This window comes from Apodemus sylvaticus, chromosome 18 (genome assembly GCF_947179515.1).
Source record: "Apodemus sylvaticus chromosome 18, mApoSyl1.1, whole genome shotgun sequence".
NCBI lineage: Eukaryota > Metazoa > Chordata > Mammalia > Rodentia > Muridae > Apodemus > Apodemus sylvaticus.
Window position 1 is genome coordinate 20,595,989 of NC_067489.1, and position 21,357 is coordinate 20,617,345.

Here is a 21,357-nt window from a genome sequence, read left to right on the forward strand (position 1 = left end):
ACAAGACAGCCCCTGCCTCAACAACCATTTGATGATACCTGAGGCAGCTTTCTCTTGTTTCTCCTGTAAGAGTTGTCCAGGTTGTACAGGGAGGCTTGTAGCCCCTTCGAAGGATCAGAATCCTCAGGCCTTTCTCTACTACTGTCACTCCCATGCTGGCTAGCGTAGGAAGAGTCCTGACCCTGCTTTCCTGGGATGGCAGCACTGCCCCCCACCCCGCCTCCATGGTCCTGATGGCCTGTGTTTCTCCTCAGAAAGGATTTACCCCTCTCCACGTGGCGGCTAAGTATGGGAAGGTCCGGTTGGCAGAGCTGCTGCTGGAACATGACGCTCATCCCAACGCAGCCGGGAAGGTAAACGTGAACTTTCTTCTCCTCCTCTGGGCTTAGAGGCGATGGGACTGAGTTCCCCGCTGAAAGTCACCTCTCTTACCTGCACAGACCAGGACAGAGAAAAGGGAGGGGGTGATTGGAAAATGGGTGGAGAGAAGAGGACTTATGGGACATATGGGAAGGGGGAAACTGGGAAAGCAGAAAGCATTTGGAATGTAAACAAAGAATATAGAAAAAAAAGAATCCACAAAAAAAAAGAATCGTTTTAGACAAAGCTCTCCTGACAAACACCTTGTCTGTTAGAAAGGCCCAGTACCTTCTCTGAATGAATGTGATGATTCCATGACCCGTCTCTCCCGTGGGGATGAAGACATGGTTCTAGAGCCTGCTCCAGCTGTCTTCCAAAGGTTCTTCTTCGAGACTGGCTGCAGGCAGTTTTTTTTTTTTTAATTACAGTCTTGACCATGGAACCCAGCACTAAGAGAGTGTGCTAGGCAGCCTCTCTACTAGTGAGCTACATCCCCGGCCTTAAATTAAAGAGACTTATTTTCACTTTTGTTGCGATGACATGAGACCCGGGGTTCGAACATGCTGGCAAGTACTTTGTCACTGAACGATAACACCCCGCCAGGCCGGTTTGGGGGTGGTTACTTCCTGTGAAAGCCATATTGAGAATTGAAGAGTGGATCCTGGCTGTGGTACCTCGCAGATGCGAAGCTCTTCATTTTCGTCTTCCTCTGCTTTGTCCCTCTGCAGAATGGCTTGACTCCCCTGCATGTGGCCGTCCATCACAACAACTTGGATATTGTCAAACTTCTCCTTCCCCGAGGAGGCTCCCCGCACAGCCCTGCCTGGGTAAGGCCCCTACCTGCTTCTGTCTAGAGGAGGCGGGCTCGCAACCGCCCCCCCCCCCCCCATGCTGCGACCATGATGTGTGTTATGGCGTGCTGTGTGTGATTCTTCGTGTTGTAGTAACTCCCCGACCATAAAATTATTTGCGTTGCTATTCCGATAACTGATTTTGCTAGTGTTATGAACTGTACTTTAAATATCTGATATGCAGGAAAGCTGATAGGCTACCCCTGTGGAAAAATTCATTCAACCCTCAAAGGGGTAACAACATGGGTTGAGGACTGCTGGTTCTAAGGCAACCTCAGAGGTTTTGTGTTTGACTGTGTAAACACAGATGTGTCAACACGCTTTCACAAAAAAAACGACTGCAGGATTAATGCTGCTATCTGAGGGCTCCCTGTAGAAGGGAAGTGGGTAATAGTCTTCTGTCAGAAGGTCCCTCCCAAAGGTGGAATTCAATTTACACCCCACGTGTCCTCCCCTTCATCAGCTACGTGTGTCAGCCATATTTTATAAGCTGACGCTCAGAGGCCTAGTGCGTGAGTGTCTTCCAGAGCCACAAGGTTTGTTCTCAGAGATTCCACTCCACGAGACTGGTACTCACTGGAGGTCTCATTCTGTTTCCCATGTGTTTTGGTGCTGGGTACAGTGCCCTGGAGGACAATCCAGGTTCCCATGAGCTCTCTGGACCTTGAAGCAAAGTCTTGTCTCAGTGTGAGGGTCACTCTGGTTTAGTTTGATTTTTGGATAGAGACATTGTGACGGAGAGAAACTCTTCATACTCTGCATTGATCTCACGTTTGACCTCTGAGATGTGCTGCCAAATATAGGACTCCAGGACCCTTGCGGGACCAGGGAAGGGGAACCCAAGACCAGACTACCCCTGGGGCAAAGTGGAGTTTGTGTCTGTGAAAGGCAGGGGTAGACTGTGAGACAGGTGCCTGCCCTGGGAGCCCTTTCTTCTGATAGGGCAGTCAGAGAATGATTTAGCGTTGTCTTGCTGCCCATCCAGGAGAGAGTCATTGGGTGGGTCTCCATGCACTCCAGCAGTCACCTGCCAGTCTCCCCAGTGGCGAGGAGACCATGTATGACTTCAGTTTGTTGTCCCTGCTCAGTAGAATGCTCACCTCAATTCACAGCATCCATCTCCTGCACACACAGCATGTCTCAGGAAGCTCTTGTCTCGGCAGGCTCCGTCCCTATTCCTGCCTCCTGTGGTAGCGAGCCCTACGTCATTGTGCAGAGGCAGCACACAGCTAGCTAAGATGTTGACTTACTCCTGTTTCTAAAAATAAAAAGCCGGACTCTCCTCCTCCTCCTCCTCCTCCTCCTCCTCCTCCTCCTCCTCCTCCTCCTCCTCCTCCTCCTCCTTTTCCTCCTCCTCCTTTTCCTCCTCCTCCTTCTCCTCCTCCTCCTCCTCCTCCTCCTCCTCCTCCTCCTCCCCTTCTTTCTCCTCCTCCTTTTCCTCCTCCTCCTCTTCCTCCTCCTCCTCCTCCTGCTCCTCCTCCTGCTCCTGCTCCTCCTCCTCCTCCTCCTCCTCCTCCTCCTCCTCCTCCTCCTCCTCCTCCCCACTTACATAAAAGGAGCTGGAGCCAGGTTCATGATATTTAAAGAGAGCGAAAGGCAGCCCTAACCCTGCACAGATGGGGTTTGTTTCCATGGCAAAAAATAGTTTCCAAAGTAGTCTGGCAATTTTGTAGAATTTCACAGCAAATCCCTCTGCACCCCAACCAAACTCTCCCCTCCTCGGTCTGATGCTCACAGATTCCCTCCCGTGTGTGTTCCTGCCCTGAGCTCATTTCCTTGGGGAAAGGAGCCTGTTGCTAGCGTACATCCCTGTCCGATCTCTCCCCGGCTCTCCAGCTTCTCCTTGCCACCCACGCAAGGCCGTCAACCCTTTAGTCCTAGACGAGGGACACTCTGGTGGGTCGGGTCATGTTCTGAGATGGTCAGTGGCTCATAAATTCCAGTTTAACCCAAGGTGACCTGGAAGATTTTGCCATCTCCAGGGCAAACTTGCCCCTGACAAATCAGGGCCTGTTCATGCCAGTGTGTTAGATACCCATAGCAGCCCAAGTGACCCGAGATGCCTGCTAGAACATCCATGGGGGCACTGTAAATTTCTCCAATGACTGTGCCTTGGGCATAGAAGAAACAAAAAAAAAGCCCTAATAAGTCTTGCCCTTGTTTCAGTATGACATCTCAATCAGAAATATTGGTGGACCCTCAGTGAGACAGCGGGTGGCAAGTGAAAAAGTCCAGGGTTGGCTGGGGGACTGCTGACCAATGTGGAGAAGCGTATGTCTGGAGACGGTTGTATACAGCAACTCCCTGCTGTGTAGGCTGGGTGGGCATAGGTCCAGGAGGTCATGGGTCCTGCCCTGGAAGTCCCCTGCCTCAGCACTCCTTCACTCTGAATATACCAAGGCCTGGCTACTCAAAGTGCAGTTCCTGGACCAACCAGGACCTCAGCAGGACCTGGGAGCCGGTGAGGAACTTAGACATTCACACCCAATCTAGACCTTCTGCACAGCACAAGGTCTCAAGTGTTACAAGGAGCCAGGAGGACCTACAGGGTCATCTGTCTGTCGTGTAATATTAGGTAAAGCACATTACCTCTCAGAGAATAGTTTATCATAAAGCAGGATGGTAATACAGGCAGCTGCCTCACTTACTATAAGTGGTTGGGGTAATGCTCCGATAAGATCGTTTGCAACAGGGTGACCAGCTGACCCACCTGCAGCCTGTCCCATGTTTGCTAGAGGATGGGGGGGGGCATATTCATATGAGAAACTCAACCTCTGAGAAATAAATAAAATTTAAAGCTGGGAGTGGTGGTAAGTCCAGCCCTTAAGAGTCTGAGGCAGGAGGACTGCCTCGGGTCTGAAGCCTTCCTGGGCGACACTGTAACCCCAAGCCGGCTTGAACTACACATTGAGATCCTAATAATGTTGGGTGACAGGGTGGCATCGTTACCGCTTAGACCAACACTTGTCACCCTGCCTTACCCAGCAGTATGTGGCAAACATCACATACAACTGTCTTGTCCTCCTGTCTAACTTTTGGAAAGCATTCCTTGCAAGGACAAAATTTATTTGACCCACCAGGAAATTTTAGAAACACACAAGGCAGATGCTTTCTTTACTTTTAATAATAATTTAAAAATATGTAAGGAAGCCGAGGTGCTGGAATATTGTCCTGGATCGCAGCTGGCTTGGAATAGATCAGAACTGGCTGGCTCACCCCGCATCCTTGAGTCCCCTGCCAGCAGACCCAAGGAACGACATTGTGCCCAGTGGCATCAGGAAAGATTTCTTTTAGAAAGTCATTAACTTTTCCACAAGACTCTCTGAGCGAACTCCATCTAATATTTGGCTGTGGGTCTCTGCAGCTGTTTAAGTCAGCTGCTGGGTGGAGCCTCTCAGAGGACAGTCATGCTAGGCTCCTGTCTGTGAGCATAGTAGAGTATCATTAATGGTGTCAGGGATTGGTTCTTGCTCATGGGATGGGTCTCAAATTGAGTCAGTCATTGGCTGACTGTCTCCCTCAGACTCTGCTCCAACTTTGTCCCTGTACTTTTTACAGGCAGGACAAATTTTGGGTCAAAGGTTTTGAGGGTGGCTTGGTGTTCTTCTCCTTCTACTGAGAATCCTGCCTGGCTATAAGAGGTGGCCACCTCAGGCTCCATATCCCCCAGGGATAGGAGTCACCCTCATGGTCTCCCCTGGAGCCTCTTCATTCCAGATCTCTGGAGACACACACACACACACACACACACACACACACACCTGCCAATTTCTGTTCACTCCCTGGCACTTCACCCTGTCCCCCTTTGTGGAAAGGATTGAGAGACCCAGATGGGACAGGGACACCATAAGAGGACCTACAGAGTCAACTAACCTGGACCCTTGGGGGCTCCCAGAGACTAAGCCACCAACCATGTAAGATAATACATGGACTGGACCTAGCTCCCCACCCCCACCACATAAGTAGCAGATGTACAGCTTGGTCTTCATGTGGGGTCCCCAAACAACAGGAGCTGGGGCTGTTCCTGACTCTGTTGCCTGCCTGTGGATCCTGTTCCCCTAACTGGGTTTCCTTGTCTGGCCTCAGTGAGAAAGGGTGTGCCTAATCCTGCAGTGAATTGCTGTGCCAGGGTGGATTGGTACCCAGGAGGGCCTCCCCCTTCTCAGAGGAAAAGGAGAGGATGCGTGGTGAAGGGGCTGAGGGGAGACTCAAAGTAGAGGAGAGTCTGTGATCAAGTATAAAGTAAATGAATAAATAAATTAACGGGGAAAAGAAAGTTATTAAGAAAAGAACAGCAGGGCTGGGCGGTGGTGGCTCATGACTTTAATCCCAGCACTTAGGAAGCAGAGACAGGCAGATCTCTTGAGTTTAAGGCCAGCCTGGTCTACAGAGTGAGTTCCAGGACATCCAGGGCTACACAGAAAAATGCTGTCTAGGAAAAAAAAAGGGAAGAGGAGAGAAGAAAAATACTTACTTCAGAGGAACCGTTAGCTTCTCAAGAGCCAGTCATTCTTTTTAGTCTTTTGGGTCAGGGTCCCACTACGTGGCCGTGGCTGGCTCAGGCTCTCCCTGCCTTCATCTCCAGAGCACTGGGATTACAACTTTGTGTCTATACACACTTCACTGTTTCTTTTCCATATGAAACATTTGAGGCTTTGAGTCCTTACCGCCAGGAGGGAGAGATGGGAAGCTCTTACGTTGCCTTCAAGCTGGAATCTGATTCTTGCTTGGTAACAGTGCTTCCTGCCCAGATGCTCACCTAAGATAGATAGTAAGTCTTAACATGGCGAGAGGAGGACAGCTCTGGTAGCCTGCAGGCCTGGCTCCAGATGTGGAAGCTTATCTATTCGCTCATTCATTTAACACGCCTTCCTTGACAACAACAGCCTCTGAGCCAGGCCCAGCCCTCCCTGTGTTCTCCTTTCATTACCTCAGCTGTTGGGCCCCTGAGCTCAGGTACCTTCTCTTGTTTCAGAATGGCTACACCCCTTTGCACATCGCGGCCAAGCAGAACCAGATCGAGGTGGCCCGCAGTCTGCTGCAGTATGGAGGGTCAGCGAATGCAGAGTCTGTGCAAGGCGTGACCCCACTTCACCTGGCGGCCCAAGAGGGCCACACAGAAATGGTCGCTCTTCTCCTGTCAAAGCAAGCCAATGGTAACCTGGGGAACAAGGTAAGGCCTTCTAAGTTGACCCTATAGCTTCAGTGTAGGTGTTGGCTTCTGAGCTAAGCATGTATTTCTGAGTTGACTCTATAGCGTCAGTGTAGGTGTCAGCTTCTGAGCTAAGCATGTACTTTTGGGTACTCTGCTTCTGCATGAGGTATGTGGGTGAGCCCCTAATAACAGCCCTCTGTAAGTTCTATCTCAGTGTTGTACTGAATCCACAGCTGGCAGTGAGACCCCATGGAGATCTTGAGGCTCTACAAGAAGACTATTATGAAAACCCAGAGTCTATCTGCCCCAGTGGAGCCAGCATCTGTAGGCAGGAGTACTACTTTGCATACTTTGGTACTGAATATCTATTTTCTGTGGGAGAAAATGAATCTTCCTCGGAGTCACCATTCTCTCTGGCTCTTACAATCTTCCCATGTTAAACAGCCAGGCCTGGTGGCACATGCTTCTAGTCCCAATGGTGCCGGTGACACAGAGACAGGAGGAACATTGAGGCTCACTGACAGGCCAGCATAGAGCCGTTTCCAGTGAGAGACTGTGTCTCAAAGATAAAACGCATAGCTCCTGAAAGTTGACACCAGGGTTGGCCTCCGACCCCTGTGTGCGTGTCCGTCTGCACACAGACAGCTGCTTGATACCATTAGGGATATATTGCTATGTTTCTTTAGCAGAATGTAGTTTTGTTTTCCTTAGGCCCACAGTCGATCTAGTGTCAGGTTCTTGAACACCCAAGAAGTGTCATTCACGGGTTCTGTTTCATGAGGTGGGCCTTAAATCTAAACAAAAAGTGGTTGGTCACTCCCGCAATGTCGGTGCCTCTATTAAATCAGCATATCAGGTAGGCCCGGCCTCACTGTAAATCGCAGAGTTTGTCACTTAGTAGGCGTTGACCTTTCTCCTCTGGGAGCATACAGAGTGCCTTCCTGTCCCATGAATCAGTGGGGGTCAGAGCTCTAGTTAAGCATCAACTTGGCTTCAGGTTCAATGGCATACGTAGTTGCCTTCACCAGTAGGCCCTTACTGATACTTTGCAAAGAGAAACCAATAGCTTTGGCAATAGCCTGGGTTGGCTAGGGATTTGTGTAGAGCCCTTTAGCAGACAGCTCCACTAGATGTAACCCACTCATGGCCCAGGGGGGGCTTCACTTGATGGTAAAAGGTTCACCTGGGGCTTTGCCTCCTCCATTATTTGGTGACTTCATTTAGATTGTTTTCACACATACATAAATCTTAAGAAGCTTTTACTGTGGTAGGTTTCCATAGAACCAAACCTTCAAGCCTCCCTTAGTGTTAGTCACTCCCTGTTTCCTCCCTTACCGACTCTCCCCAACCCCTCTATTTAATCCTCCCATTCCAGTCTCTCCAGTGGGGCACTGTCTCCCCATAACTATTCATTCTATGTCCCCTTCCTTAGGAGAACCTCCCTCCCTGCAGTCCCTTACCCTATAGCTAACCTCTATTGTGTTATGGATTGAAGCATGACCATCAAAGGCTTAAAAGCTAACATGCACATATAAGAGAATACATATCATATTTGTCTTTTGGGATCTGGGTTGCTCCATCAGGGTTATTTTTTTCTGACCTTATCCATTTACCTGTAAATTCTGTGATTTGTTTTTTTATCTCATTGCATAAAAGGACCACATCTCCATTATCCATTCAGCTCTTTGGACATCTAGGCTGTTTCCGATTTCTGGGTATTATGAGCAAAGCAACAGTGGGCATGATTGAGCAAGAGCCTCTGTGGTAGGATGAACAGTCCTTTAGGTATATTTTCAAGAGGGGTATAGCTGGATTTTGAGGTAGATTCACTCCCACTTCCTGGGGAACCACCACACTGATTTCCACGGTGGCGTGCAAGTCTGCACTCCCAGCGGCAACAGATGAGGGTGCCCCTTACCCCACATCCTCACCAGTGGGACCTGCCATTTGTCTTATCAATCTTGTCCATCCTGACAGGTGTAGTTCTGATTTATAGTTCTCTGATGGCCAAGGCTCTTGAACCCTAACCCAAGTGTCTCTCAGCCTTTTGTGTTTCATCTTGGTGAAGTCTGTTCATCTCTGTGCCCCCATTTTAATTGGGTTATTCATTTTCTTGATGTTAAGTGGGTTTTTTTAAGCTCTCTAGATATTTTAAATATTAACCAGGTCTACCGGGTTAAATATTAACGTCTATCAGGTGTATTATTACAAAATACCTTTCCCCATTTTGTAGCCTTCAAATTCTTGAGGGTTAAACACGCCCACAAAAAAACACAAGAAACAAATAATCCCAGACCAGTAAGCATATCAAAAGAGCAGGGTGGGGAACCTGTACCATAGCAACAAGATAAGAAGAATCGATACGCACTGCTCATTGATAACTCTCAGTATTAATGATCTCAATCCACCAATAAGAAACCACAAACTAACAGATTAGAAAGCAGGACTCAGACATTGGGCAGCCGGAAGAAGTGCAAAGGCAAACGGAGTCATTCAATGGGGAGTCAGGGTTGGGGTTCAGCACAGCGACGAAAGCAAACGTTCCCAACAGTTTCTGTACAAGTTCCCACATAGCAATCCACACCTTCACACATCACTGTCTGTCTTAGTCAGGATTTCCATTCCTGCACAAAACATCAGGACCAAGAAGCACATTGGGGTGGAAAGGGTTTATTCAGCTTACACTTCCACATTGCTATTCATCACCAAAGGAAGTCAGGACTGGAACTCAAGCAGGTCAGGAAGTAGGAGCTGATGCAGAGGCCATGGAGGGATGTTACCTACTGGCTTGCTCAGTCTGCTTTCTTATAGAACCCAGGACTACCAGCCCAGGGATGACACCACCCACAAGGGGCTCCTCTCCCCCTTGATCACTAATTGAGAAAATGCCTTACATCTGGATCTCATGGAGGCACTTCCTCCTTTCTCTGTGATGACTCCAGCTTGTGTCAAGTTGACACCGAAAACCAGCCAGTACACTATCCTCATGAGAAATCTAATGAGAAGTCCAAGAATATGGTCCTTTTACTCCCAGAGTGGCCTACCCCTCCATACAGTGCCGTGGGCTGTGGGGCAGTGATGGTAACGGATGCTTTCAGAAGTTCCAGCGTGGTTCCACCTGCATGGTGCTTTCTCTGACGCTCCCCGCTCTGCCCTTGAGAAAAGTCAGTATCATCTAGAATAAGGAACCAAGGAACCAAGGCACCTGCGTTTCCTATGGAAATGGCAATTACTACAATTGAAAGTCTTCAGTCAGCTAATCTATTGTCTGTGGGCCAGCCCCAACCACTGCTTACTTTATAAAGCTTTATTGGAACTCAGCCATGCCTAGCGGTTTCCATGTTGGTTAGAACTCCTTATTACCAGGGTTGGCAAAGACACAGTCCTCACATTAGCAGTCTGGCCATAAACAGGAAAAGCTGCCTGACCCTTCCCTCAAGTTAGTCACCTGGCATTCAAGAGGCCCAGGAGAGGAAAATTTTTGCCAAACAACCAGCCAGGTAGCCAGCTGGGGCTGCGTAGACTTGGGGAATTCAAACCTCACAGTTCTTTACCTGCAGATGGGAATTCTTCCCTGGCTCAAAACTGATGCACATCTGTTTCTTTTTAGAGCGGACTCACTCCTCTCCACCTGGCAGCACAAGAAGGCCATGTTCCAGTGGCAGACGTGCTAATCAAACATGGTGTCACAGTGGATGCTACCACCCGGGTAAGGCGGGCAACCCCATGCCTGTGTCTGTAATGGCTGGCTCCCTCCCTTAGCTGCATTCTCCATCACAATCCACCCAGGTGAACCCTCTCATTCCTTAGAACATCACAGAGGCACACCCTCACACCTTGAAATTGTTTCCTTCCTGAGGACAGGCCCTTGAGGATCAACACTGTTCTGCCTCTTCCTGAGTCTGGAGACACCAGCGTTCATGATCACTGTAGCTGGGAGGGTTTTTTAGCCTGCTAGGTCTTTGAGTCTGTCGTAAGAACTTGGAAGGGGTGTTTACTCATGACGTTAAGTCTGGTCTCACATGCGTAGTAAGCATGTGAGGGAAGACACCAGGGTTTCTCTGAGTTGCTTGGAAGTGCAGGCCCTTTTATGCCAGTGTGTTGGAGTTTGATGTTCTCTCAAGCTTTCTGTGGCAAAGAGCCCTGTGTGGTAGTGTAAGGGTGAGTGTGTGGCACACTGCACACTGTGTGTCTGCAGTGACAGGAAGCAGTCACAAAAATGAGACATTCAGAATGAGAAGCTGGCAGTCCGGAGGGAGAACAGAGCACCTCCAGCTGGTGGGATGAGGAACTGCATGGAGGAGAAGCACTGGTTCCTTTCGTTGTGGGACACAGGGCTGAGGATGTAACTCCGGTAGAGTTTGCCTAGCCATGTGCAAGATCCCCCGTTCTGTCCTCAGTGCTGAAAAAGCAAAGCAACCCCAAAAGAAGGAACAGAGTGACATCAGCAGCAGCATGCACACACGCACACACCCCAGTTCCAGAGCTGTACTACCACAACGTTGTACTGAAGACACCCCAAGAAGAACTGCCTTCAGTTTCAGCCAAGATCTCTTAAAAGCCCAAGGGTATCCTGGACCTAGTTCAGTCTTTTGGGGTTCTTCCCTAAAGGACCCTCTTTTATAGGTTAAGAGCTTCTTCATAGATTTAAAGCCATTCTAGGACATAAAGGTCTTACCCATAGGGCCTGTGTGAAGAGGGTCTCTGAAATATTCAACTGGCTCTCTAGGGACATGCATCACCAAAGAGGGCCGAGCTTGTCAGCCATTTGGACAGGACACCAAAGTAATCGATGGGACCCGGAGCAGAGTTTGAACATGGAGGGTGTGAGAGAGACCTGGGTTCATCCCTACCAAAGATAAACAAATGAAAACCAATAGGAAATTAGCACTGCCGCCCATAGTCACACGGATAACCGTGACACATCAACTTTAGATCGCCGTCAGTTCCTACAAACCCTAGTAACTCAGCCAGCAATGCTTACTGAGTTTACAATGAGGCTCCGCCCCTCTTGTAGACAATGAGTCTGCTGTTGTTGAATATTGGCATGACAGTGCATGGCTGTCTGTCCTTCCAGCACTCCCCTGACACAGACCAGCTTGTTACTCACGCCTTCTAAAAAGAATGCTCCTTAGATCCTGGTGCCGGTCTAAGAGCTGCCACAGACGCTGGTCCCCACTCTCCTCCCTCTGCTTCGGGTCAGCCGCCTTTGCCCCTCTCCTAGTCTCGCAGATTTCCACCTAGCCCTCTCTTCCAGATTCACGTACACCTCCACTTACCTGACACCAAATCCTGCCCCTTCTAGATCTAAGCAGCATCAGCGGGAGTCTCACGGGAGCCCTCGCCCTTCCCCACTGGGAAGAAGTTTCCTCCCCTCCCTTGGACGGTTACTTCTATAAGGATTCCATTTAAGCGTGCCTCTGATGGGTGGAGCCTTGTCACCAGCACCCATTTCTTGCCTTTCAGATGGGTTACACCCCGCTCCATGTGGCCAGTCATTATGGAAACATCAGGCTGGTGAAGTTTTTGCTTCAGCACCAGGCAGACGTCAATGCCAAGACCAAGGTACATGGGCATCTTACGCCCAGCTCCCAGGCCGACAGCTTCTGGGCACTCACTTGGGAAGCAGCCAGAGCCATTCAAGGCCCCCACCTCAGTCCTGAGCTTTGAATCTAAAGAAGGAGATGGGGGCGGGAGGGGTTAGTAGATGAACTCTGGAGTTTGTGTGCAGTTCTTTCCCGCCACAGTTACCTGACCCTGCCAAATGTCTGCCTCACTTCACAGCTAGGTTACAGCCCCTTGCACCAGGCAGCTCAGCAAGGACACACGGACATTGTGACACTGCTGCTGAAGAACGGTGCTTCTCCAAATGAGGTCAGCTCGGTGAGTACTCACTGGGTCCCATTTCAGACAACTCAGGGGGCATCCCTAATGCCGTAGGTTGCCCACAGCCTGGAGGCTAGACAAAGCTGTGCACCTTGCATAGTCCAGGGCTTAGACGCTGGGGTGGCCGTAGACTAGCTTTCCTCTGCTCTGGCTTGTAGCTGTTTCTGCTGACACACCTTCTGGTGTGTTTGAAGCTGCCTTCGGTACAACACAAGTAGGCAACTTTAAGTGATTTGGGCCTCAAAGACACCCCCAGTAGCCTTGGGCACCCGATCGTGGTTCAGGATGAATCTCCTGTCCTCACTGTGGGGCTTGTAGGATTGCCTACAAGGCTCTTCCCAACGTGGAGAGCTGGGGAGACTTTGCCTGTAGATGTGTTTGCTAAGGGTTTGCACACGGCTGAAGCCATGCGGAGCTCAGGCACCTTCTGTAAGCAGAGAACTTCACAGAGAACAAAAGCTCCCTCACTAGGCAATTTTCACTGAGCTAGCTCCGAGGGGGGGGGGTGTCCTTACTGGCTCCTCCCAGCCTTCCAAGCTGCCTGCCCTGGGGGTGGGGGTGGGGTGCCCTGTTCTCAGTCAAGGCCATACACCCAACACCGAGGTTTACAGTTTGTCCCATTCTCCTTCCTGCCTTGTCCCATCTTTGTGTCCCCAAGGATCACACACCTGTACATCTTCTTGGCTCCAAGGCCCAGTCTGTCCTTGTGGGCCCTTTTTAAGAATCCAAGGGAACCTGGTCTGTGCTCAGGAGACAGACTCTTCTGACTCCCTGTCTCTCCTTTATCCTAGAACGGAACCACACCTCTGGCCATAGCCAAACGTCTGGGCTATATCTCTGTAACAGACGTGCTCAAGGTGGTCACAGATGAAACCAGTGTGGTGGTATGTCTTCATCCCTTACCCCAGCTGCAGCCCTGTAACCAAGGTTACTGCCCAAAGCCAATGCCTCCCACCGGTTAGGCAGAGTTTAGCTACAGGTGGGGCATACTGCCACCTAGTGACCAAAGAATCCGATGGGCAAGGAAATGGGAGGTCTGGGCACAAGCCTCCTAGGCCTGGCTTTCTTAGGCAACCTATCTTTTCTGACACCTTTGCTGGCTGCTCATTTGTGGCAGTAGCAGGACTGAAACAAGTGTGCCCGGCTCCTTATGGGCCCCAGACCTCGCCCTTTCTCTTTTCAGCTAGTGAGTGACAAACACCGGATGTGCTACCCCGAGACGGTGGATGAGATCCTGGATGTGTCTGAAGATGAAGGTAACATCTTTGTGGATGAACTCAGGCTCCGTCCTCTCAGGCATCCCTCAGAGCCCCTGGAAACCCAATCTAGCCTGAACATACTAGCATCCATTGTAGCCAGGGAGATCTAGCCTGAACATACTAGCATCCATTGCGGCCAGGGAGACGGGCTTCTTACAAACATTGCCTAATTGACAAAATAACCCCTTTCAGATAATCTTAGGTGAAGGAAATTTGAGAACTTGGAGGTTAATATTTTAGATCCCAAGTCTTCATGTGCAAGTTGGTATGTTTGATGCAGTTGCACTTGATCAAGGCAGTTCTAACAGCTGCAGCCGCTGGAGCACCATCTGCCTGCTGTTCTCCTTGAGCCTCAGTAACGGATAAGGCAGGTTGTTTAAACTGAGAGTACTTGTTGGTCAGTTGTCCTTCTAACCGCAGTGGGGCAGAAAGTTTGGAGTCGTCTCCATTACCATGAGGTGATTAAGGTTTCAACGTTGTGATCTCCAGAGTATCTCTCACCTTCTTTCTTCCCCCCAAGTAAGCCCCAAATCAAGGGAGCCCAGGATCTGGAGGATGGGCTTGTTCTGTGGCCCCTTCTGTCTGGAATCTGGTGGCTGTATGGCGGTCAGCTAGACAGTTCTAAACGCCCCCTTCTTAATAACGTGCCTCTCGCTTTCCTGGGTCTGATGCTGTCATTCCTTCACCCCGGCTCTTCTCTGCCTTCCAGGAACTGCTCACATATCTATAATGGGTATGAAATGCTTTCTGTTCCGTGTGGTCTTTCTCACCAGAGCACATCCCACCATAAGTACATGAGTCCTCACTAACCCATGTCCGCTTTTCATCCCCCGCGGCCGGGCCCCATGCAGGGCCCGGAGCTGACCGAACAGGATTGCACACCATGACGCCACCCCTGTATCTGTGCTCATGCCTCCGTGTCTGTGCCCATCCTGCATGAACAGTTCTATTCCATCCTGTCAGCTCCCGATCACAGGGCCAGGGCTCCCGATGCCATGAGAAAGGCATGACGGGGGCCCAAGCCACTACTCTAGTCAGGCCAAGAAGGGAAAGGGTGCGCAGGTTGCCAATTTAGGTGCGACTGCAAACCATAAATCCAGGATGAGGAATTTGCCAGGTATAGAAGTAGTGATGGTAATGAATGGGTGAACAGGTCTGAGCCCTGCGCTGTTTGCCCCCTCTGTAATGGCAGACTGGAATGATCTATAACCTAGGTGGGGTGTGGTAGTGCATGCTTCTGGTCCCAGCATTCAGGAAGTAGAAACAGGCATATCCTTGAGTTCAAAGCTAGCCTGGTCTACAAAGCAAGTTCCAGAGGGGGTAGGGGAGGGAAAAGAATTATCTAGAATTGTGACTCCTTTTATACCATTTTACACTCCGAAAGAACTATTGAGTAAAAGTGAACTCATCAAACCAAACCAAAACAAAACAAAACCTTCTTTCTGGCTAAAACTGGAGAAAACATAGGGACTAGGAACTAGCCACCCTGCATTGGAAGAAGAAAAAGACTCAGGATACCCATGGCTAAGAGGCCCTCGGGGCACCAGAAACCAAAAGTACCCTTCACTTTTGAGGAGATATTGAGAGGTGGACAGGGAAAAGTGCTTGTTAAGAACAAGAGAGGTTTCTTGTCTCCAGCCTGCCCCTCACTCAAGCTCCTGGGTTTCAGGTGATGAACTTGTCGGCTCGAAGGCTGAAAGGCGGGACTCCCGGGATGTGGGTGAGGAGAAAGAGCTGTTGGATTTTGTGCCGAAGCTAGATCAAGTGTAAGATTGGCTCAGTGGAGGTGGGCGGGTCATGCTGTGGCTGGCCAGGTGCAGCTCTGGGACTCGCAGTAGACATGGAGGTGAAAACCAGGCTCCAGGGTCACTGGGCTTAGACCAAAGTCAGGCCTGGGCCTGGGTGTGCCTAGAGAGGGAGAGCACATGTGCAGGGGTGGGGGGGACATGGGTCAGCTTGTAGATGAGGGAGTCATTTTATCACCTGAGGTGATGTGAGGGGAGAATGAGCTGGCTTATTCAGGTTGTGCTGAGGCCTGTCACTTAGGTCTCCCAGAAATAATGTCACAGTCTGCTTCAAATGTTCTGCTCATTGACCGCCTGATATTTCTCCGTCACAGGGTGGAATCTCCAGCCATCCCAAGGATCCCTTGTGTCACGCCTGAGACTGTTGTGATCCGATCTGAAGATCAGGAACAAGTAAGGAGAGCCTATCTCCTCCTGCTGCAGGGAACGGGGATGTTTTGTGATTTGAGTTTATATGACCTGGGGACAGTAGGAGCTAAAGCATCCTAGGTCTCGACGTGTACAGAGCCCGTTCAGACCCATGATTCCGTGCGTCCTGTAGAACTCAGTGCAGTTGAGTGCAGTATTACCCATCATACTCGCTGTGAGTTCTGGGAGCCTCAGGGGACTCGGGTGAGGGAAATGCTATCTTCGCATGCAGTGATGCAAGAAGATGCTCGGGCCATGCAGTTGTGGGACCAGGAAGGGAGCCTTCCTCGTGTGGTACAGCCTGGGCAATGAAGCTGACATGTCAGCTTCTTCTCTCTCGAAGGGATGGCTTTGCCTTTCTTCACCGTCCCCCAGGGACCCCCACACGGACAGAGGCGTACCGGAGCACAGCTCTCAGTAGAACTGGTGTCCATGACAGCAGCCTGCTTTGTGCCTTCCTAATATTCCACTTGGATTTGTCTGGAAGGTTGGAGGTGATGGATAAGAGCAGGTTCACACAGTTTCATCTCCTCCGACAAAGATTAGGCCATTGGCACTTTCCCCAGAGCAAGAACATTTCCCGGGAGATGAGAGGGTTGATGTGGTGTTGAAGGTTGGCCATGTCTGCCCTAAGATCTGACAAGGGGGACTGAATCCCCCTTCCCTGACTCCACAAAGGGATATGGGTTCGAAAGCAGCACCCAGAGATCTGGGCTCTGAAACTATGCTAGGGTATCAGTACAGTACAGCGCCGGTGTTGCTGTACGTTGAAGACGTAATGAGATGGGGTCCTGGTTCTGCTGTGGCATCACCCCTGGATGCAGCCAAAGGAGCATGCCCAGGGCGCTGGAGTGAGTCCGGCTCTGTAACCATCCCACTCCCCAGTCTCCCCTGCTCCCTACCACTGGGGAGAACCCAGGGGTTTGCACACTCGAAGCAGAGTCCCACCATCTCTTCCTGACTCTTCGCTTAAGTCATGAACCCAGTCAGAGGTGTACGCTGCATTTGTACGAAGTACCCATCCTGGGCTCCAGAGAAGGGTCAGGTTCAGTTGTCTCCTGTGAGCTGCACTCAGCTCGAGTGTGGACTGAGAGACCTGGGGTCTTGTGAAGAAGCAATGACTGATCAAATTCTGCCAGTGAGGAACGGGGAACCCCACAGAGCCTGATGGATTGGTTTATCTCACAGACCCCTCACACGCAGAGACTATAGAGCATGAGGTGATGAGGATGCAGGAGGGGGGCGGGCAGGGAATACAGGGAAGTAGGATGGACAGCTGAGCGGGATGTGCATCTGGCAGCCGAGAGCAGAGCAGGGAGAGCCCCTGAAGGTGAGCAGAAGCCATGCTGCTTTGGGGGTCAGAGTTCATTTCCTGGAAGCGGTTCCTTCCATTGAGCTCCAGACCCGGGCACATGTTTGGGTGTCCTGGAGATGGAAGATACGAGACAGGAGGCCATTTCCTCTTCTGCAGGCATCTAAAGAGTATGACGAGGATTCGCTCATTCCCAGTAGCCCAGCCACAGAGACCTCAGACAACATTAGCCCAGTGGCCAGCCCCGTCCACACAGGGTAAGTGTTGAGCAGATCTGGGGCCCACTTCTGTCTGCCCTTGAGAAGAAAGTCAGCCCTGTCGTGATCTCCGTCCTAGGTTTTTGGTGAGCTTCATGGTGGATGCCCGGGGAGGATCCATGAGAGGAAGCCGTCACAATGGCCTAAGGGTGGTGATCCCTCCCCGCACATGCGCAGCACCCACGCGTATCACCTGCCGCCTGGTCAAACCCCAGAAGCTGAACACACCACCCCCACTGGCTGAGGAAGAGGGCCTCGCCAGCAGGATCATCGCCCTGGGGCCTACAGGGGCGCAGTTCCTTAGGTGAGAAATGCCATCATAGGGAATGTGTGCAGCTGCTGTCTCCAGCCAGTTCCTGCCACTTCAGCCGAGACTCCCAAGGTCCAGCACCCGCCCCCCATCCCAAGCAGTACCCAGCATCTCATTTCTCTGCTGTGATGACAAACAGGCTTCCCCGCCTCTCTCAGGCCCATGAAACAGAGGATGCTAGAGAAGAGGTAGAGGGAGAACTGGCCATTTGGGGGCCCATGGTTTAGGTATCTAAGCACCAGAGTGTTCATCTGGAAGGTGCTCCTCAGAGAGGCTCCTCAAGGTCCTGCAGAGGAATGACATGCAGACCCATTTCCCTCCTGCTTGGAGCCCACTGGAGTCAGTGGGCGCTCTGAAGGGCTTTGGGAGCCTCAGGAGCCCGGGGCAAGTTTGTGCCTCCACAGCCCAGGTCTGAAGGCCCTTCTCCCTGCAGGCTGTAAGCAGGGCCCACTGAGATCCCCTTTGTGCTCAGGCATCTGACCCCCTGTAGATGACTCCCCTCCCACATCTGCTCTACCTTAGCCCCGTGATCGTGGAAATCCCCCATTTTGCCTCCCACGGCCGCGGGGACCGTGAGCTGGTGGTTCTGAGGAGCGAAAACGGCTCTGTGTGGAAAGAGCACAAGAGTCGCTATGGAGAAAGCTACCTGGACCAGATCCTTAACGGCATGGACGAAGGTAAGGCCCGGGCCTTCTAGGAAGGCTGCCTGCTATAAGATAAGGTCTTGGGTTGCATAGTGAGGGGATCTGTTAGCACTGCCTGGGCCGTGGGCGGCTGAGAGAGGCTGAGGATGGTCCTTATGATCAAGTGCTGGATCCCCAGGACATGTGAGCGGACATGGGTGTCCTCCCACTCCCGTGGCCAGTGCCTTTTCCACTGGGCCTCTGGGTCCAGAGACTGCTCCTGCTAGGCCACCCCTCCATCAGGCTGTTAGACAGGGGATGTGCCCCTGCCAAGCCCCTAGGGAGGGTGTGTGCCCAGGAAGTGGAGCCCCCGGCACCACAGTGATAGCTCAGCCTGAGGCAGCTTGTGGTTCCAGAGCTGGGGAGCCTGGAGGAGCTGGAGAAGAAGCGAGTGTGCCGCATCATCACCACAGACTTCCCCCTGTACTTTGTCATCTTGTCCCGGCTCTGCCAGGACTACGACACCATCGGTCCCGAAGGGGGCTCCCTCAGAAGCAAGCTGGTGCCCCTGGTACAGGCAACGTTCCCTGAAAACGCTGTGACCAAAAAAGTCAAGCTGGCTCTGCAGGTGACGCACCCCCTCCTGGCCCACCCCCTCCTGGCCCACCCCCCTCCTGGCCCACCCCCTCCTGGCCCACCCCCTCCTGGCCGGGTTCCCAGGGCTACCTGGAGGTCAGGCCTTTGAGGATGGCCCCACGCTGCTGTCTGGGAAATCTGAGCTGGGCAGCAACTCTGGGTGGGCAGATGTTTAGTGAAGAAGTGTAGACATCGCAGTGTGGCCACTGAGCGTGGCGGGCTGTGTCCCCTTTCCCCCCGGGAAGGATTCCACGGGAGGTCTGAAATGGCCAAAGTGCGGAGGGAAACATGGAGATGGGAGATAGAAGAAAAGACTCACAGTAACACCTAAGCCGTGGGGTCAGGCTCATGTGGGCACTATTCTCATCAATGTATATGGGACAGTCGAGTGGGTGTGGTCCCTGCCTCACCTGACTGTTGAGAGTGCCTGGCTGGCCCTACCTGGATGGCCACTGGCTTGCCTGGAGCTGAGCCTTCTGTCTTTGATGTTTCACAGGCCCAGCCTGTCCCAGATGAGCTGGTGACCAAGCTCCTGGGCAACCAGGCCACATTCAGCCCCATCGTTACTGTCGAGCCAAGGCGCCGGAAGTTCCACCGTCCCATTGGACTGCGAATCCCGCTCCCTCCATCATGGACAGACAACCCCAGGGACAGTGGGGAGGGAGACACCACCAGCCTGCGCCTCCTGTGCAGCGTCATCGGTGAGTGGTGCTCCCCACTTCTGTTTCCTTGGTAGCAGCTGGTTTGGGGGAACCCACTGGGTGGTAAGCCAGCAGCCGCATTAGGCTCCTATGGCTTCCCTGGGGATGACAGAAAAAATGACCTCAGTAAGTGTATGGCCGGAGGACAGGACGAGTCCTCAGCGAAGCGTGAGGGGTAGAGTGCTCGGGCCACAGACCAAAGATCACCCAGAGGTTCCTCTCCTGTCCCGAGCACACCGGTAAGCTTCATGCTTATGAATGGAAATGCCAAGTCTTCTGTTCTTCTGCTGGTGTTGTAGGTGGAACCGACCAAGCCCAGTGGGAAGATATAACGGGAACAACCAAGCTCCTATACGCCAACGAGTGTGCCAACTTTACCACCAATGTCTCAGCCAGGTGAGGAGACCCAGCCCCTTTTCAGCCCAGCATGGTGGCGCCATCCTCGTGGCCTCGCTCGCTCGCTCACTCGCCCTCCCAGGCTGGGCTTAAGACACGTTTGCTGGTGGTCCACAAGACCACCAGACAGGGCGCAAGCGCTGTTGCCTGGCTCCGCTCACCGCTCGCACTGTCCTTTCAGATTCTGGCTGTCAGACTGTCCCCGGACGGCGGAGGCTGTGCACTTTGCCACCCTCCTGTACAAAGAGCTCACAGCCGTCCCCTACATGGCCAAGTTTGTCATTTTCGCCAAGATGAATGATCCTCGGGAAGGGCGGCTCCGCTGCTACTGCATGACCGACGACAAAGTGGACAAGACCCTGGAGCAGCACGAAAACTTTGTGGAGGTGGCCCGGAGCAGAGACATAGAGGTATGGCTGCCAGACCTCCCCATAACAGTCATGGAAGGCTTTCTCACTCCACACAAGGAAACGGAGCCCTGGGATAGGGTGGCTCTCATGGCTGACCTCTGGAGCGTGTTGGCTAGTCCAGGCTAGACGTCCCACTCTGATGTTACAGGGACTCTTAGGATAGCATCTCTTCAGCTCTTGGCTCAAGAGTCACCTTACATATGATATGAAATCCTGAGAGTCACCTGTGGGCGCTCAGGGAGGTGGCAGATGGCGCTGGCCTAGTGACCTGTATGGTAAGAACTGGCACTTACTGAAGTTCAGATGAATCTGTTACAATATAAATTAGCTTACAAGGCTGGAGAGCTAGCTCAGCCATTAGGAGCACTGACTGCTCTTGCAGAGGACCTGGGTTCAGTTCCCAGCACCCACATCAGCTCACAACCACCTATCACTCCAGTTTCAGAAGATCCAACGCCCTCTTCTGGCCTCTGTGGGCACCTGCATGCATGTGGTGTATGCACACACATAGACATGCACACATGCACATAATTTAATTTTTTTTTCCTTAAGTGCCTTACTTATGAAGTAGGGTTTAGCTCTCTTAGCTGTGGGCACCTTTGTTATCCCTGGCGTACACACTGGGAAACCACGAGTGGGAGAGAGGTGTAAAGCGACATTCGTGCTGTGTAGATAGCAGCTGCAGGCCTTCACCCAAACTCCCTACTTCTACAACAGCAACCCTGGGGTGTGGTAACATCTGGGGAAGCAAGGGCTGTGTGGACAAATAGATGCTATATAAAGGGATGGGAACTGCATGTCAACATATTACCAGTACTAAGATGCTCTCTCATGTTTACATAAGAAGCTAGGGACCCTCTGAGGGCCTGGCCTCTGAATCTTACCTGGGAATGCTGACGTCTTAGCTAGGGTTTCTATTGCTGTGATAAAATACCATCACCACAGGCAACGTGGAGAGGGAGGGAATGATTGCAGTTTCCAGCTTCTC

General features: G+C 51.7%; 1 protein-coding gene across 9 annotated transcripts in view; it reads left to right on the forward strand.

The window, feature by feature from the left end:
• The window catches only part of Ank1 (ankyrin 1), a 119,527-nt gene that overhangs the window by 64,459 nt on the left and 33,711 nt on the right, over positions 1-21,357 (forward strand). For all 9 annotated transcript variants that reach the window (XR_007974107.1, XM_052162062.1, XM_052162060.1 and 6 more), the window contains exons 15-31: positions 255-353; positions 1,089-1,187; positions 6,187-6,384; positions 9,977-10,075; positions 11,833-11,931; positions 12,151-12,249; positions 13,044-13,136; positions 13,436-13,508; positions 15,181-15,277; positions 15,631-15,709; positions 17,196-17,293; positions 17,373-17,592; positions 18,121-18,280; positions 18,643-18,854; positions 19,359-19,563; positions 19,863-19,959; positions 20,141-20,369. Coding sequence is in view for 8 of the 9 variants with exons in the window: in XM_052162062.1 (XP_052018022.1) it covers positions 255-353; positions 1,089-1,187; positions 6,187-6,384; positions 9,977-10,075; positions 11,833-11,931; positions 12,151-12,249; positions 13,044-13,136; positions 13,436-13,508; positions 15,181-15,277; positions 15,631-15,709; positions 17,196-17,293; positions 17,373-17,592; positions 18,121-18,280; positions 18,643-18,854; positions 19,359-19,563; positions 19,863-19,959; positions 20,141-20,369 (2,256 nt within the window). In the remaining variant the exon portion in view is untranslated. The remainder of the gene's footprint in view (positions 1-254; positions 354-1,088; positions 1,188-6,186; positions 6,385-9,976; positions 10,076-11,832; positions 11,932-12,150; positions 12,250-13,043; positions 13,137-13,435; positions 13,509-15,180; positions 15,278-15,630; positions 15,710-17,195; positions 17,294-17,372; positions 17,593-18,120; positions 18,281-18,642; positions 18,855-19,358; positions 19,564-19,862; positions 19,960-20,140; positions 20,370-21,357) is intronic.